The sequence below is a fragment of the Equus quagga genome, chromosome 1 (assembly GCF_021613505.1).
Source record: "Equus quagga isolate Etosha38 chromosome 1, UCLA_HA_Equagga_1.0, whole genome shotgun sequence".
Taxonomy (NCBI): domain Eukaryota; kingdom Metazoa; phylum Chordata; class Mammalia; order Perissodactyla; family Equidae; genus Equus; species Equus quagga.
This window is the reverse complement of record NC_060267.1, coordinates 55379898-55398802: the sequence shown is the minus strand read 5'-3', so window position 1 is coordinate 55398802 and position 18905 is coordinate 55379898. Positions and strand designations below refer to the sequence as shown.

Genomic DNA, 18905 nt, shown 5'->3' with positions numbered 1-18905 from the left:
GCGCCACCAGGCCAGCCCCCCTGAGCATCTTTTTGTGTACTTATTGGCCATTTGTATGTTATCTTCAGAGAAATATCTAATCAGATCTCTTGGCCATTTTTTTGTGTTGTCTTTTTATTGTTGAGCTGTAAGAATTCTTTATATATTCTGGACACTGGATTTTCTTTCTTAATCCTCAATCACCCTGCCAAAGCAGGTAGATCTATCTCTGTTTTACAGATGAAGAGACCAGAGCCTGAGGGTTTTAGTAAGAGGCATGATTGCATCTACATCCGAGTCTCCAAAGCCCATGCTCTTTCCACTACTCTACACTGCTTCTTGGTGACGGAGTAGTTTTAACTGATGATGAGGTTTAGAGAGTGGCTATACTAGTGGGTAGTTAACACAAAGATGAATGTCATTGGAATTGAGGCCAAGGTGTTAGAAACATTATCAACTGATTGCTGAAGTCAATGGTGGCAGGCCTCAAAGTCATATATAAAATTAAAAATTTGGATTATATGATCTCCAAGATTCCTTCTTACTCTGAAATTCTATGATTTAATAAGACTTTTTGTTTTGCCCAGCATCAAAACAGCAGTAATCATGAAAAGCCAGTTCCTTAAGTGTTGGACAAAAGGAAGAACCATCCACTTATGCACATCCCTCTAAAGCCCAGGACTGGGCCCTGTAAGAACTCCAGTCCCAGTTTATTGTGAAAAAAATCTGACCTGGTGTCATAGGCTTTTTTTTAATTGGCACCTGAGCTACCATCTGTTGCCAATCCTTTTTTTTCTTCTTCTTCACCTTCTTTTCTCCCCAGAGCCCCCCAGTAAATAGTTGTATATTCTAGTTGTGGCATGTGGGACGTCACCTCAGCATGGCCTGATGAGCAGTGCCATGTCCGTGCCCAGGATCCAAACCAGTGAGACCCTGGGCTGCTGAAGTGGAGCACGCGAACTTACCCACTTGGCCACAGGGCTGGCCCCTATCACAGGCTTTTAAAAAGAAGGTAGCATCTCCTAATAGCAGTTCATCCACCACTTTCCTCAACACAAATATGAAAACATGAATTCTTCCCTTTGTTCCGGATAAGTAAGAGCGATACCATACTAAGCTAAGACCAACTGACTTCTCAGAGGCTGTCCAGGAACACACACAATTATTTTGCTCCAAATGCATAGCAATTTGCCTAAAAAAGCATATAGATGGAAGAAATGGATAAAGTTTTAGTGCCATCACCTTTGTGCTATCTCTGTTACCTCCAACACCAGATGAGTTCAATGGATGCAGTTGGGAAACCAGTACTTGTGCAGAACTGCAGACACCAGGGACCAAGTAAGTAAACTGAGTCATTAACAAAGTATAAACGTGGTTTTAACAAGAAATTACAGAAAACTCAAATAGAATATTTTCAATTACTTATTTTATTGAAAATAGTTAATTTAAAATATATACATTATTTTTAAAAAACCATGTTACTGGTATAATAATGAACTTTTTATACAAAGATCATTTAAGTTTCACTCGCTCTTACCAAAGTGGCACCTTTATCTTCCTAGATGAACATTTTGCTTGAGAGTAGGGTCTCTGGTGCCCTCTGGTGAAAGTTCATGAGACTGAGTGTCCCAAAATGTAACTCGGGCCCTACAGCTCACGAACACAGTCACACAGCAGAATGCCTGCCTAGTCACATTTCACAAGCTGTGGTTTGCTGCCTTCCCTCTGCCTGGGAGGAAGGCGAGCTCTGTGGATGCCTTTCTCTCCTCAGGAAAGGTGTTCCCATTGACACTCAGCCAAGCTCACAGAAAAATACTTTCTTCCTAAGTTTTCATCGTCATTGTCTTCTTAAAAAAACAAAAGCTGTCATTATAAATGTGGGAAAATGTCTAACTAATTCAGGTTATAGTCCAGACCAAAACAACTAAAAGGTTAACAGGACAGCAAAAACTATAGATAAAGCTTAACACGCAAGAAAAGCTTTATAAGCAGTCCTGATGCTTCTTCACTCTGTCTCTATAATAACAGATAGCACTATCCCAGGCATCTCTCTGCCTGTAGTTCCTGGGAGAAGACGACATTTTGTTTTCAGATTTCAGGAAGCAGGCCTATTCCAGATGAGAGTCATTTCCAAAAGTAAAGATCAACAGAGTCTAAGTTCATTCTCCAGACCAAATACTTTGGACTTCAGGTTCTTCAGTTCTCCTTGTATCTTATGTGCCCGTCTATTGCTGTCCCGGACCTCACAGAGGATGGCAAGGTCCTGGTTTGCCCGCGCGTTAAGTGTTGCCTAGAGATAGGAAAAGAAGAAAAAATGATCATGGCATACGTCAGGGAAGAAAAATCCATCATAAAGAACAGGCTATGCTGGCTCCTTTTTGAGACTTTTAGTATGCAGAATAATTCGATCCTTAGTCTGTTTAGTGACCAACGAAAAGAAGGGAAATGTAGAGCAGAATTAAAGCAGAAAAAGGAATGAGACTCTCTGCTTTCTCATACAACAGCAAAGGAGTCTTCAGATAGAGCTCGACAAACAGTGAGTAAAAAGCAGAGACCAATATAAACAGTATTGGTAAATCTGCCAAAGAATGAAAGCATCTCTTCTTTTCTACAATTAACCTTTAGGATATGTGGATGACTGGTTAAATCTCTTTAAGAAGGCTCCTGAGGCAACTTGGATTCTAAATACAGCTGTGTCCGATGGGGGAAAATTATTACTCAACTGCTCAGTCGCACTATTTGTGAAACAGACACAGTTCTTTAAATCTACTTCTTGAATTGAGAGGGATTTGTTAAGTTTAGCTTTGATGGAAGTATAGTGATGCAGTCATTCAATTATTTCGGTCTATTTTGGTCTTCCCTCTAGCATGTACTTGTTAAACCGATTTCAGTGAGGCTTAAAGGATGGTGATCCATTAGTGTCTACCGTCAGGGAAACACACCTTTCTCCTGAGGAGCCCTCAGGACCATGTTTCCTCACTTGCACCCCTAAACCTCTTGCTAATTCAGGATCAGCACCTACCTTATAGAGCATTTGCTCCAAGTCTTTCAGTTTCTGCCGGAGAGCCTTAATATCCGTCTTAAAGCCTTCTACTTCCAAGACACGCCGATTCTCCAAGGCCTCATAGCGTTTTGTCATTACCTGTAAACGCTTCCCCATCTTGTTGGTGCGATCCTAAATAGAGGGAAACAGGAAGGCATTTGTGAAGATGAGAGAAGCCTCCCGGAGCCATCCGCACTTCCCGCTCCACGGTAAGGGGCAGAGAATTCTGTACCTTGAAGATCTCTCTCCTCACCCCCTCCTCCTCCCGAATTCGGGCAAGTTCTTCCTCCAGGGCAATGCACTGCTCTTGGTACATGCTGGACAGCTTCTTCTCTTGTACTAACTTATCCTTTAGGGACTGCAGGGCAAAAGGAACAACATCCATTACTATTCAGTTCTACAATTTAGGTAACTCAAAGAGCACTTAAAGAAAGAAGGGAAAGGAAGGATTTCCAAAAGTACAAAACGAGTTAAGGAACAAGACAGAAAGGAACTCTGAAGAACATTTGAAAACCTCCTACTTCTAAAGGATTCTCTTAGCCTTTTCTAAAGTGTACACAGTAGAAATTGTTTAAAATAAAACAAATATTTCTAGCTCCAGGAAGAGTCAGATAATGGATCTCAGAATTGTCCCAAGTAAGACATTACAATATGTGTTTTGGGACGCATTTCTGAAGTTCTCCTTTAAAGAGAAAGAAACCATCATCAGAACAACAATAATAACGCTTATTATCCATGTCCCACTGAGCAGCCAGAATGAGCTTTAAAAACCTTAACCACATCACGTTATTTCCTTGCACACAACGCTTCAAAGACAGAACACCATTGAGAGCTAAATATTCTCACCAAGCATACGAAGGCCCTAGAAAGCCCTCCGTGACTGGCTGCTGCGCGCCCCTCCACCTGCACCCACTTCCTCCTTGCTGACTCCTTTACAAGCACAATGGCACCCTACCTTCTCCTTCAAGATACTCCAGGGCCTTGCTCTCCCCTCGGCCTGGAATGCTCTTTCCCTAGGTCTATATGGCAAGCTCGGTCCCATTTTTCAGGTCTCAGCAAAAACACCAGACTTAAGAGTGTCCTTGTACTTCCCTACAAAAGTAGACTTCCAGCAACTACATATAATCCTTTTCATTCCTTAAAACCACTTTCCCATAATCTATCATTTTCTTGTTTGTTAATGTTTCTGTTCTTTCTCACCCACTAAAATATAAATGCCATGAAGGCAGATCTGCTCTAGCGCATTTACTCACGTAGCCTCAAAGCCTAGCCCAGAGTATCAGTACAGTAAATATTTGCTACGGTTTTTTTTTTTCAAGATTTTATTTTTCCTTTTTTTTTTTTTCTCCCCAAGGCTCCCTGGTACATGGTTGTGTATTTTTAGTGGTGGGTCCTTCCAGTTGTGGCATGTGGGATGCTGCCTCAGCATGGCCTGATAAGCAGTGCCATGTCCTCGCCCAGGATTCAAACTGGCGAAACCCTGGGCCACCGAAGCAGAGCGCACTAACTTAACCACTGGGCCACGGGGCTGGCCCCTAAATACTTGTTGAATGAATGAATGGTTTCATTTTCTAAATCCCCAAACACCATAAGGATGAGCTACTCTTTGAAACCTATTTCTTGAGGTTGCTGCCACAACAGCTTCGTGGACTGAATGGATCTTGTACAACAATTCTTAGGTGTGGTGGCATTCTCTGAATTCCTTCAAGTGTTCCAGAAAAATAACCAATTTCTGTAAGACATAAGGAAACTACCTTAATATATTCGTTTTGGTTATGACGACTCTCATGAACAACTGGCCAAACTTTTCCAATTTTATCTTCTTTCTTCTTAAACTGCACCCTGTACTGCTTAATCTTTGATATCAAATGATCCTTTTCAAGCATCCATGACTTTTCTTTATTTTGGTTTTCAAATCTGAGTTGCAAAAAGTCTTTGGTGCTCTCATAGAGTAGTTCTTGGGTGTGATGGAGACTATGAAAGAAAGTACACATGTGGACATGAAGACGCTTACACAGCACATATGACATACAGTTATTCCAACAAAGGGAAGATACAGGTTCTTTAAATATTGTGTAATAGATAAGTTCTGTAAAATATTATTAGCAGTTTTAAAAATATACTAATGTGATCACTGACAACCTTACTTTTTTACCAGACAATGCGTGATGTATCTATCCATGCTCACTGTTTCAGACTGGTCTTTACAGACATTTTCCGGAGAGCTAATCTCAGGTTATACACTTAGAAGGACTACAGAAATATTTATACACAGCCTGCGTAAGTATGGACTATTTCCAGGCACAAGACTTTACAATAAAGAAATAAACCATGGTGTTCTGACTGAGGGTTAACCCAAGTTCTATAACGTCAAAAACAGTTTTGCTTTTGCTTCTGCTGTGCTCCACGTGTAAACTGCCCCATAGCAAATCTCATTCTTGTTTCAAGACCAACCTCCTCTATGAAGTCATCTCGACAACTGTAGCCCATTTAACTTCTCCTTCTCCAAAATACCCTATCAGTTTAAATCTATCAACGTGATACACTACATTAACAAAATGAGAAACAAAAACCACATGATCATCTCAATAGATGCAGAGAAAGCATTCGACAAGATCCAACATCCATTTATGATAAAAACTCTCAATAAAATGGGTATAGAAGGAAACTATCTCAACATAATAAAGGCCATATATGACAAACCCAAAGCCAACATCATACTCAATGGGCAAAAACTGAAAGCCATCCATCCCTCTGAGAACAGGAACAAGACAAGGGTGCCCACTCTCACCACTCTTCTTCAACATAGTACTGGAGGTTTTAGCCAGAGCAATTTGGCAGGAAAAAGAAAAGAAATAAAAGGAATCCAAATAGACAATTAAGAAGTGAAACTCTCGCTGTTTGCAGACTACATGATCTTATATAGAGAAAAAACCCTACAACCATCAAGAAGCTACTAGAAGCAATCAACAATTAAAGCAAAGTTACAGGGTACAAAATCAACTTACGTAAATCAGTTGCATGTTTATACTCTAATAACAAAGTAATAGAAAGAGAACTCAGGAACACAATCCCATTCACAATCACAACAAAAAGTATAAAATATCTTGGAATAGATTTAACCAGGGAAGTGAAAGATTTATACAACGAAAACTACAAGACTTTACTGAAAGAAGTTGATGACGACATAAAGAGATGGAAAGACATTCCATGCACGTGGATTGGAAGAATAAACATAGTTAAAATGTCCATACTACCTAAAGCAATCTACAGATTCAACATCATCCCAATCAGAATCCCAATGACATTCTTTACAGGAATAGAATACTGAATCCTAAAATTCATATGGGGCAACAAAAGACCCTGAATTGCTAAAGCAATCCTGAGAAAAAAGAACAAAGCTGGAGGCATCACAATTCCTGACTTCAAAACATACTACAAAGCTACAGTAATCAAAACAGCATGGTACTGGTACAAAAACAGATGCACAGAGCAATGGAACAGAATTGAAAGCCAAGAATCAAAACGACACATCTATGGACAGCTAATCTTTGAAAAAGGAGCTGAGGGCATACATGGAGAAAAGAAAGTCTCTTCAACAAATGGTGCTGGGAAAACTGGACAGCCACATGCAAGAGAATGAAAATTGACCATTCTTTTTTACCATTCACAAAAATAAACTCAAAATGGATCAAAGATCTAAAGATTAGATCTGAAACAATAAGTCTTCTGGAAGAAAATACAGGCAATACACTCTTTGACATCAGTATCAAAAGGATCTTTTCGGACACCATATCTCCTCAGATGAGGGAAACAATAGAAAGAATAAACAAATGGGACTTCATCGGACTAACGACCTTCTTCAAGTCAAGGGAAAACAGGATTGAAACAAAAAAACAACCCACTAGTTGGGAAAAAATATTTACAAGTTATATATCCGACAAAGGGTTAATCCCCATAATATATAAAGAACTCACACAACCAACAACAAAAAATCAAACAACCTGATCAAAAAAATGGGCAGGAGACATGAACAGACATTTCTCCAAAGAAGATATATGGATGGCCAAGAGACACATGACAAGATGCTCATCATCACTGATCATCAGGGAAATGCAAATCAAAACTACACTAAGATATCACCTTACACCTGTTAGAATGGCAAAAATAACCAAAACAAAAAGTGACAAATGTTGGAGAGGTTGTGGAGAAAAAGGAACGCTCATACACTGCTGGTGGGAATGCAAACTGGTGCAGCCACTGTGGAAAACAGTATGGAGATTTCTCAAAAAATTAAAAACAGAAATACCATATGACCCAGCCATCCCACTACTGGGTATCTATCCAAAGAGCTTGAAGTCAGCAATTCCGAAAGTCCCATGCTATAGCCAAGACATGGAAGCAACCTAAGTGCCCATCAGCTGATGATTGGATAAAGAAGATATGGTATACATATACAATGGAATACTACTCGGCCATAAAAAAGGATAAAATCGTCCCATTCACAACAACATGGATGGACCTTGAGGGTAAATGTTAAGTGAAATCAGCCAGATAGAGAAAGACAATCTCTGTATGACTCCACTCCTATGTGGAAGTTAAACATACAGACAAAGAGAACTGATCGGTGGTTACCAGGGGAAAGAAGGGGGTGGGGGAAGGGCACAAAGGCTGAAGTGGTGCATCTACAACATGACTGACAATAATGTACAACTGAAATTTCACAAGGTTGTAAACTCTCATAATCTCAATAAAAAGTAAAAAAAACCCCAAAAAACAGGCCAATGAAAAGTGAAGATGCTATGCTCAAGTACATAGTTGTTTATTCTAATTGCAGATCCTTCTAGTTCTGCTATGTGGGTCGCTGCCTCAGCATGGCTTGACGGGCAGTGCCATGTCCACGCCCAGGATCCGAACCAGTGAAAGACTGGGCCACTGAAGCGGAGTGCATGAACCTAACCACTCAGCCATGGGGCTGGCCCACTGCCCCACTGGGCAGGACCCTGAAAAAGTATTTTTAATGTAGGCTGTTTAACGCAGAGAATAGGCAATAAGATGCAACTTGATAAGGATCATAAAGTAGTCAACAAATGTTTATTATGAGCCTATTTATGCACACAGGCCAAGAGAGAGGCTACAGGAAGACGCAGGGGAGACAAAGACATAATTATAATAGGTAGTGCTAAGAATCATCATAGAGGCATGTGAATCATTATGGGAATGTGCAGGAAGAAAAATTTAATTCTGCCTGGGGAAGTCTGCAGAGAAGGGTGACAGTGCACAGCAAGGTGCCTGCCACACAGCAAGTGTTCCATACAATAGACACTATTAGTCTGGCAGGAGGATGAGGTGAACTACGGGAACAGAGGAGGCGCTGAGACTGAAAAGGTTAATTTGGAGCCAGATGATGAAGCTCCTAATAATTCATGCTAAGGAATCAGAACTTTATCGTAAGATAAATGGGGAGCTATCAAACGTTCTTAGCAGCTGATAACTCCTAATGGAGGAGCTAAGTCATAACAGTGAGGAAGACTGCAAAACACAAAGGGACCAGTGACAGGTCGAACAGTGGCATTACGGTAACCATTTAAACAAGAACATAGCTTTAACCAATGTGGTAAGAATGACAGGGCAGAGAACGGATTTGAGAGGCTTCTCAGGCTTACACTTGATAGGGTTTGGAATGAGGGAATAAGAGAGCGAGGAGTTGAAGATAACCCCGAGGTTTCAAGCTTGGGAAAGTGGATGGTGTGCTGTCATTACACTAAACGAAGAGAAGAATGACGTAGTAGATTGGAGATGGGGGAGGAGGTGATGCTGCGAAAGAAAAACAGTTTGGTTTCATCCATGGTAAATTTGAGGTGTTCAAACATGTTCATCTGAAGATGTCTTTACAGCACAGATCTGGCCACTGGAACAAGACAGAAGGCAGAGGAGGGTTAGACAGGTAGAAGAATCAAGAAAGACAGAAATCAAGGGAGACGGGGCCGGCCCGTGGCCCAGTGGTTAAGTTCTTGCACTCTGCTTTGGTGGCCCACGGTTTCACCGGTTCAGTTCCTGGGCGTGGACATGGCACCGCTCATTAGGCCATGTTGAGGCAGCGTCCCACATAGCACAACCAGAAGGACCGACAACTACAATATACAACTATGTACTGGGGGGCTTTGGGGAGAAGAAAAAAAAAATTAAAAAAGGAAAATGCCAACAGATGTTAGCTCAGGTGCCAATCTTTAAAAACAAACAACAAAAGACAGAAATCAAGGGAGATTAACTTCAAAGAGAGGGTAATCAGAGGTGCCAAATACAGAGAAATATACTAATTACAATGAGGACTGTAAAGAGATAATTGGTCCCAGAAATTAAGAAGTCAATGATGACCTCAGAAGGGCATGCTTAGTAAAATGATGGGGATGGAATCAGACTGCAGAGAGCCAAGGAAGACAGGCAGGTAAGCAGCAAAAACAGTGAGTCCAGAGACTCAGTGCTTCTTTGGTACAGCTATGTCAAGTTACATGTCTCCATATGCACAAGGGCCAACAAAAGAAAAGAGCCTACCACACTGAGCCAAATAACACATTAGTGGATAAAAGAACATTTCTTAACCAATGAGATCAAACTACATCATGAAAATGGGTTAAATAGAGCATATGGAACACTCACCAGCTCTCCAAGAAAAGAATCAACAATATTCCTGGAAAAGCCTGGACACTCACCTACATAGAGGCAGCACTGCCTGATGACGACGATTCTTTCCAGGTCCCTTCAGTCCCAGGATGCTATGCTCAAGCACAGCACCGTTACCTTTCAAACCATTCAGAAAAATTAAAAAGTCTGTTAGGCACAGGTTTCTTGAACACTTACTTTTTGGTAAGCTCTTTGATTTTGTCCTGATTCCTCTGATGATGAACTTGTATCTCTTCAATGCGGATCCGTCTGTCCTCCATGAGCCCTTCAACTTGCTCTCTAGAAAGCTTGGTTTGTTCTTCCATCTGAGCCTGCAGGGCTTCCACCTGGAAAGGCCAAAATGGGGGAGGCATCTGCTTCCATTTATTTCTTACCTCTAAAAGGGAGTCCTTCTGCAGAAAAATTTAAAGAACCCACAAACCAAAAACCAAAAGCACAGCAGCAAAACAAATAGAGAAAGTATCTCAACTATACTCCCCTGTATTTAACATCTTATAAATGGGGTTAGGCGACACAAGAGCAGACTCAGTCCACTCTGGACAGAGCACCTCCATCACATGAAGAAAGCTAGAAAATCCAGTTTCCTCTACCCTAAGATTCTCACCTTTGCACTATCTCCTTTTTTGGACTTTTAAGACTATCTTTCTTTTAAGACTCCCTAATTGCCCAGAAATAGAATGACTCTTTTCTTCATTTTTTAATTTAAAAAGCGGAGCAAAACGAGTATAATGTAGGGGGCTGGCCCCGTGGCCGAGTGGTTAAGTTCGCGAGCTCCGCTTTGGCAGCCCAGGGTTTCGCTGGTTCAGATCCTGGGCGCAGACACGGCACTGCTCATCAGGCCATGTTGAGGCGGCGTCCCACATGCCACAACTAAAAATATACAACTATGTACTGGGGGGATTCGGGGAGATAAAGCAAAAAAGAAAAAAGAGTATAATGTAATTTCCTTCTCCGAGTCTGGGTCTCAGAACTCCAAAAGTGGATACTGGCCAAAGGCAGAAACTGTCATTTAAATCAAGACATCCCACTGATAAGGACATGAACTTGCGTGCAACTAGATGAAAAATCATGCTTGTAGATGATATACAATTACCAGGTGGTAAGAGGATAATTCATTACTTTCCTAGACTTCAGAACACACGCACTAATAAAGGGACATACCCCTAAAGGTCTATCTATCAGCATAGACAGCTGCAACTCTCTGGGCATCCCCCAGGCCAACCACGAAAGAATTCTGACTGTATGCAGACTTGGTTGGGTAGGGCTTTGGAGGTAAGCTGGATGAACTGAAGGTTCGGAACAGCACTTCTAGAACGGCTGAATACAGAATAATGGTTTTAAAATATAAGCTCCTGGAAATTAGGAACAACCTCGATTTTATCAATCACACGATGCCTGGATGTAACGTGTATAGAGAGCTACTTCTCACATGATAATGAAGACATGTTGTGCAAAGCTAAGCTCGGGGACAGAAACTGTTTGGGTCTGCCAAAGCGAATGCTTTACCTGGAGGATAAGTGTTTGTATGTCTCCTTGGTATTGCTCAGAACTCTCCTCCTTCTCTCGCATTGCTGGTTTTCTTTTGCTCACTTTAGAATCTAAAATACAAAACAAAGATTAAGGAAGACCTTTACTCAGCTCTTCTTTCTCCTATTCAAGCATCAGCACTAACTTTGCAGAAGAGTTTGCCTTCATTTACTGAGAAGAGAAGGAAAGGAAGAAAAAGGAAAACATACAATGACTACAGTGTTTAATTTTTCAAACAGGAATCTCCAGGAGGGAACTCTGCTAGGATGTCACTTGGATAAAATATTCATTTTCCTAAAGAATAAACCACTGAATTTTCCTTTGGAGTTGTATCTGTTTTCTTTGTAAATGCGTATTTAATCAGAAAGGGTAAGGAATAAGAAAAACTAAATCTAAACATTTTGATTATGATGTATCGCCCAATTTTCAAAAGACAAGGCTATTTTATTTTATTTTATTTTTGCTGAGGAAGATTCACCCTGAGCTAACATCTGTGCCAATCTTCTTCTATTTTGTATGTGGGATGTTGCCACTGCATGGCTGGGGAGTGGTGTAGGTCTGCATCTGGGAACTGAACCTGGGCCACCAAAGCAGAGCACACCAAACTCAACCACTAGTGGGGCTGAGCCCAAAAGACAAGGTTATTTTTAAAATAAGCAACACTAAGATTGCAATGAACAAAACTTAATTTCTTGGATGAAAGAAGCTCAAGCTAAGACAGTAGAGCTTAAAGTTCTTGTCACAAGAAAAAAAACTGTAACTATGTGTGGTGATCGAAGTTAACTAGACTCACTATGGTGATCATTTCGTAGTCAAGACAAACATAGAATCATTATGTTGTATACTTGAACCTATTATAATGTTATATGTAAATTATATCTCAATTAAAAAGAAAAGAAAGTTGGGGCTTGCCCGGTGGCACAGCGGTTCAGTTCGCACGTTCTGCTTGGCAGCCTGGGGTTTGCTGGTTCGGATCCCCAGGGTGGACATGGCACCACTTGGCAAGCCATGCTGTGTCAGGCGTCCCACATAGAAAGTAGAGGAACATGGGCATGGACGTTAGCTCAGGGCCAGTCTTCCTCAGTGAAAAGAGGATTGCTAGCAGATGGTAACTCAGGGGTAATCTTCCTCAAAAAAAAAAAAAAAATTAAAAAAAAGAAAGAAAATTGGGATTTTCATTAAAAAAAAGAGAGAGAGAAAGAGAGAGAGAAGGAGATTGAGGCTTAGAGAGGCTAATAACACCCTGTGATTCCAGAAGTTGTGCAAATCTGCTTTATGACTATCACTATAAGCATGTTAATTGTATTTTTTTATTCTATTTCATTAAAACATCATGGAAAGGTTAAAAATAAAAGCAAAGTAAGATCTCAGGCCACTAGAGGCATCATTAAGAACATTCCTTATCACTGTATAGTAGGAAAAAATTTCTAATTATTTGCACTGAGTTTTTTGAATTCTGTAGCAATAAGAATTTCTAGTATTATGGTTAGTACCTGCTCTGAAAGCTGAAGATGCATTCTGTTCACATATATCTACAGCCTGGACAGTCTTTTGGAGAATGCTGACCTGAAGAAGCAAAAAGAAAGGTATAGAAGTAGCTTTCTTATAAATATAACATTTCACTTTTTAGCTTTAGTTCCACAGATCAAAAACTATTCATAAATTAAATTGGTCAAAATGGATATAATCACATAAGGATGTCATACATATGTGAGACCAAAGTGGACAAAGTAACAAATTGGATAAAACTCAGTGTTCCTACGATATAAACTAAAAAAATAAAATTTCAGAGTTACTTAGCAATATCTGCTCAAAAGAAAAAAAAGGTCTTTGACAGGGTCTTTAGAAAAGCAATGGAGATACAGAAGTATGCATATGTAGATACGTACAAAAATGCTCACTGAGGCACTGTTTATAGAGTGAAAAAATGGAAATAGTGTATACACACAAACATTTCTATAAGAATGGAAAAAAGAGTTTTATCTCTGGGGTATAGAATTATGGAACGTGCCACTTTTATGATAGATTGCTGAAACCTGTGTTTGTTTTTAATAAAGACCACATTACTTTTGTAATCAGTATAAACAAAGATTAAAAAAGAAAGTTGAGGGGTGGTGCCGTGGCCAAGTGGTTAGGTTGGTGCACTCCACTTTGGTGGCTTGGGGTTCACCGGTTCAGATCCTGGGCACAGACCAGCACACTGCTCATCAAGCCATGCTGTGGCAGCATCCCACATGGAAGAACTAGAAGGACTTATAACCAGGATATACAACTATGTAGTGGGGCTTTGGAGAGAAAAAGCAAAATTGAAAAAAAGGGAAGATTGGCAACAAATGTTAGCCCAAGGCCAATCTTCCTCACCAAAAAAAAAAAATAAATAAAGAAAAATAAAAAAAAAAGAAAAGAAAAGAAAGTTGAGTATTGAAACCTGCTCCCATACAAGTCTGCTCCTGCTTTCCTCTCTAATCTCATCCAAAACCTCTACTCTGTACCTTAGGTTCCCAAATGGTGAAATGAGGTAAACAATGCTGCTTCTCAAAGTTTTTGAAGAAAAAGAATAAAATGATAAAGTTCTTTATAATTATGGAAAATGCTTTGAAAACTTAGGTAAAAATGGGACTATGATAGCTAATTCTCCTTCTATCTTCTTTAGCAAGTACCACAATGGCTCTAAGGACCTAGCCCATTCTGTAAAAGCCATGCCTACCAGAGATTACTTACTTTGTTGGGAGGCTCCTTATAGAAATAGGTCACCTCTCCAGTGTCTGTTCCCACAAGAGCCAAGAGATTCTGAATCTTTTTCTTGTCTTCTAGCTCCCTGTAATTCTCGGAGAGAGTAAGCACACATTGTGTCCAGAGTAAGTAAATTTTTCTGTTTAAAAGATCTCCCTTCTGACTTAGTTATTTTTAAAATAATGGTAATCTCAAGTTAAAATTGAATAAGACTTATCTAGACCTTAGCTCTAATTTTTAAAACATCAGGTATTTACATCAGGAACTCGGAGAGAAGGGGCCAGAAAATCTGAGTTGGTTCTAGAAAAGACCCACAGTGGTCCTAGGGTACACTGCTCAGATTCTCCTCTTGGGCACTGACGGGCTCACTCCCTCCACTGCCAGCGATGCTGCAGGCCGGGGCTCACCGCTGAACCTCTCTCCACAACTGCCACACCCACCAGTATGCCCAAGGGACAGCCACACCCAGTGCCTGCTAATGTGGGGGTACAAAAGCCCAATATCTCTGAAGAGCCACCGCAGCGTCAAGGCCCCCGGGCAGTGGTGCAGGCCTGCTGTAATGGAACTGCAGCTCAAGCTCTGCCCTGCCACACCTTCCCTATTCCCTCCCAGGAGGCTCCTCCCGAGAGCGCTCCCCAGAAAACCTCCTGCAACAAACCTCCACCCAGAGTCTGTCCAGGGAACCCAAACTAAGACCGTTGATATCAGAAATGGACCAAGGAAGCAAACTCGAAAACGAGATTTCAGTGCCTGTCACATGCAGATGGTTGACAGCACATAGTGTTCTTAGGAGCAAGACAGACAGGTGGTCAACGGGGTACAGCTTAAACAATTAAAATAAAGGAAAGATGGAGAGAGGCTGAGGGCTGTGTCCTATACAAAATCACAATCTCTGGCCCATTTTCCATACCTCTGACAGTTTTAAAACCCAGAAACTACCACCTGAAGGAGAAGCTAGGTCTCCCAAGAGGTGAGACCCGGTGACACCACAGTAAGTGTACATGGTAATGACTCCCCCAGTCCTTCCCCAAAGGGCCTGTGGCCATTTTTTCAAGTAATTGTACACTGGGGAAAAGGAAATATCCTAGGCATTTCAAGGATTGCTGGATACAGGGTCTGAGTTGACACTGATGCCTGGTGACATGAAGCATTATCATGGTACTGGGGCATAGAGGAACCATGTAATAAAGAGAGGGTCCAGGTCCAGCTCACAGTGGGTCCACTGGATCTAGACCCAATCAATGGTCGTTTCCCCCATCTCCCAATGTAGAACTGTGTATTTGGTAGTTGGCAAAACCTCCAAACTGGTTTCTTGGCTTCTGGGTTAAGGCAAGTGGAAGCCTCTGAAACTGCTCCTCCTCATCCCAGCCAAGATGGTAAAAAAAAGACCTAAAGCACGTAGGGGTGGAGGTCTCCATCAAACCTCCGTTTAATTCACAAGTGTGATCTATGCAAAACCAGACGGGTAACAGTAAGTCCCAAGTAGGCCCCAATTTCAGTCACTGTGCCAGATGCAACTCTGCTAGAGCAGATTAACTTGGCCTTAGGTACATGGCAGTTCTCATTCACGCTGGGTAAATAACAGTATACTTTTATAGTCTTTCCTTAGAACATGTTAACTCTTCTGCTCTTTATCAAATCAGTCCAAAGGGACCTGGATCTGGCCATTCCACAGATCACATTAGTTCACTATTGATGATACTACATTAAATCAGATTAGATAGACAAGAAATGGCAAGTGCATTAGAACCCTTGGTAAGATACATGTGTTCCAGAGGGTTGGAGGGAAACCTTACAGGGCACATCAGTGAAGTTTCAGGGGTCTGATCTAGGCATGCCAGGACATATCCTTCAAAGTAAAAGAGAAATTATTGCATCTCACACCTATCACCACCAAGAAGGAAGCATACTCCTGGAAGGCGAGCTTTCAGTGTGGCCCAGAGTTGAAAGGAAGTTCTGCATTAGGTCAAGGCTGAAACTATTAAGGAGACTGAATGAGTAATCAAAACCTCCTGACAAAGACAAACCCTGGACCTGATGGCTTCACCGATGGCTGCAATGGTGAACTCAATCCAACATTTAAAGAAGGACTGTGATATTGTGATTTATAAGAAATATATATTTGGTATTCAGATGACCAAAATATATTTCTCATATATATTGGTCTTCCTCCAGTCTGCAGCTCACAGGTCCCAAAACCCTTGGAATTTCCTCAGCGCTGAGAGTAAGAAGAGTGTGTTTTGTTATGTTAATAAGGTGATGTTTGGAAAGCACCTAAGGGTGGGGGCTGGTTGCCAATAGAGCCAAGCATGTGATCAGAGGGTTGACCTCTCAGTCCCAGCCCCCAACCCCGGGGTGGGGGTTGGGGGCGGGAGGCTTGAGGCTGAATCAACTGCCAATGGCCAATGACCTAATCAATCAAGACTACATAATGAAGCCTCCATAAAAATTCCAGAGGACAGCTTCTCAGCCCTCTTCCTTTTCAGGGAGCTTCCATGCTGGGGAACCAGAACGCTTCCATGTGCCACCTCGCTAGGCTCCAAGATCCTAGAGGACAGGAGCTTGTTCAGGACTTTGCCCTATGTATCTCTTCATCTGACTGTTAATTCATATCCTTTGTAATAAATAGGCAATCTAGTGAGTAAACAGGTTTTCTTGAGTTCTGTGAGCCATTCCAGAAAATTAATTGAGGGGCCGGCCCAGTAGCACAGCAGTTAAGTTCACACATTCCAATTCAGCGGCCCCAGGTTCACCAGTTTGGACCCCAGATGTGGACGTGGCACCGCCTGTTGAGCCATGCTGTGGCAGGCATCCCACATATAAAGTAGAGGAAGATGGTCACGGATGTTAGCTCAGGCCCAGCCTTCCTCAGCATAAGGAGGAGGATTGGCGGTAGAGTTAGCTCAGGGCTAATCTTCCTCAAAAAAAAAAAAGAAAAGAAAAGGAAAAAAAGAAAATGAATTGAAATCAGTGGAGGGGGTCATGGGAAACTCTGATTTATAGCCAGTTGGTCAAAAGTTCAGGTAACAATTTGGGCTTATGACTGGCATCTGAAGTGGAGGGTGGTCTTGTGGGACTGAGCCCTTCCCTGTGGAATCTGATTCTATCTACGGGTAGATAGTGTCAGAATTGAGCTGAATCCCCAGACATCCTGCGGGCATCCAAGAACCACTTGTTGGTGTGGGGAAGCCTCCACACACACAGACAACTGAGTTCAGGAACCCTTTGCAAACACTAATACCAATCATTCTCAAACTTTTCCAAAAAGAGAAGAAGAGGCAACACTTCCTAACTCATTCTATGAGGCCAGCACTGACCTGACACCAAAGCCAAAGACACTACAAGAAAACTAGACAAACCAGCATCCCTTGTGAACACTGATGCAAAAGTCCTCAACAAAATTCTAGCAAACCAAATGCAATAGCAGGGGCTGGCCCAGTGGCACAGCAGTTAAGTGCCCACATTCTGCTTTGGCAGCCCGGGGTTCGCCAATTCGCATCCCAGGTATGGACATGGCACCACTTGGCAAGCCATGCTGTGGCAGGCGTCCCACATATAAAGTAGAGGAAGATGGGCATGGATGTTAGCTCAGGGCCAGTCTTCCTCAGCAAAAAGAGGAGGATTCCCAGCAGATGTTGGCTCAGGGCTAATCTTCCTCAGAAAAAAAAAAAAGGCTTATATACCATGATTAAGTAGAATTTATTCCTGGAACACAAGCATAGTTTAACGTATGGAAATCGATCAATGTAATACACTACATTAACAGAATGGAGGAAAAAAACACACCATCAGCAATTGATACAGAAAATACATTTGACATTTTATGTCAACACCTTTTTTATGGTAAAAACATTGAAAGTTTTCCTCTAAGATCAAGAACAAGACAAAGATGCCCACTTTCACAACTTCTATTTAACACAGTATCAGAAGTCCCAGCCAGAGCAAGTAGGCAAGAAAACAGACATCCAAATTGGAAAGAGAGAAGTAAAATTATCTTTGTTCACAGATGTCATGATCTTATATGTGGAAAACCCTAAGGGTTTCACAGAAAAAAGAAAAAGGAAAGTGTTGTTAGAACTGATAAGTGAATTCAATAAAGTAGCAGAAGACAAATTCAACATGCAAATCAGTTCCATTTTTATACACCAACAATGAACAATTTGAAAAGGACATTAAGAAAAGAATTCAACTTACAATAGCATCAAAAGGAACAAAATACTTAGGAATTAATTTAACCACGGAAGTCAATGACTTGTACACTGAAAACATTGCTGAAAGAAAAGAACACATAAACAAATGGAAAGACATCCCGTGTCCACGAACTGGAAGCCTTCATACTGAGATGTCAATACTACCCAAAGCAATCTATAGGTTCAGTGCAACTGCTATGAAAATCTCAATGATATTTTTGCAGAAACAGAAAAATCCATCCTAAAATTCATACAGAATCTTAAGGGACTCCAAATAGTCAAAATGATCTGGAAAAAGAACAAGGTTGGAGGACTCATATTTCTTGATTTCAAAATGTACTGAAAAGCTACGGTAATCACAAGAGTGGTACTGACATGGTGACGACATACGGACCAACAGAGGAGAACAGAGAGCCCAGGGAGAAGTCTGCAGATATGGTCAAATGATTTTCAACTTTCAATGGGGAAAAGATAGTCTTTTCAACAAACGGTGCTAGGAAAACCAGATATCCACATGCAAAAGAACGAAGTCAGACCCTTAACTAATACCATCCACAAAAATTAACTCAAAATGAACTAAAGACCTAAATGTAAGAGCTAAAACCATAAGACTCTTAGAAGAAAACATAGTGATATTGGATTTGGCAATGATTTCTTGAATACAACACCAAAAGCAGAAGCCACAAAAGAAAAAATATACAAACTGGACTTTATGAAAATTAAAACTTCTGTGTATCAAAGGACACTAT

The 18905-nt window shown here is 41.1% G+C and overlaps 1 protein-coding gene across 2 annotated transcripts in view; it reads right to left on the bottom strand.

The window, feature by feature from the left end:
* Positions 1 to 1420: 1420 nt before the first annotated feature.
* CCDC77 (coiled-coil domain containing 77) overlaps positions 1421 to 18905 on the bottom strand; it is a 30900-nt gene continuing 13415 nt past the window's right edge. For both annotated transcript variants that reach the window (XM_046644788.1, XM_046644780.1), the window contains exons 5-12: positions 13955 to 14051; positions 12727 to 12799; positions 11213 to 11304; positions 9884 to 10032; positions 4777 to 4996; positions 3255 to 3380; positions 3002 to 3154; positions 1421 to 2269 (exon numbers count right to left, since the gene is read on the bottom strand). In XM_046644788.1, coding sequence (XP_046500744.1) covers positions 2123 to 2269; positions 3002 to 3154; positions 3255 to 3380; positions 4777 to 4996; positions 9884 to 10032; positions 11213 to 11304; positions 12727 to 12799; positions 13955 to 14051 — 1057 coding nt within the window. In that variant the 3' untranslated portion in view covers positions 1421 to 2122. The remainder of the gene's footprint in view (positions 2270 to 3001; positions 3155 to 3254; positions 3381 to 4776; positions 4997 to 9883; positions 10033 to 11212; positions 11305 to 12726; positions 12800 to 13954; positions 14052 to 18905) is intronic.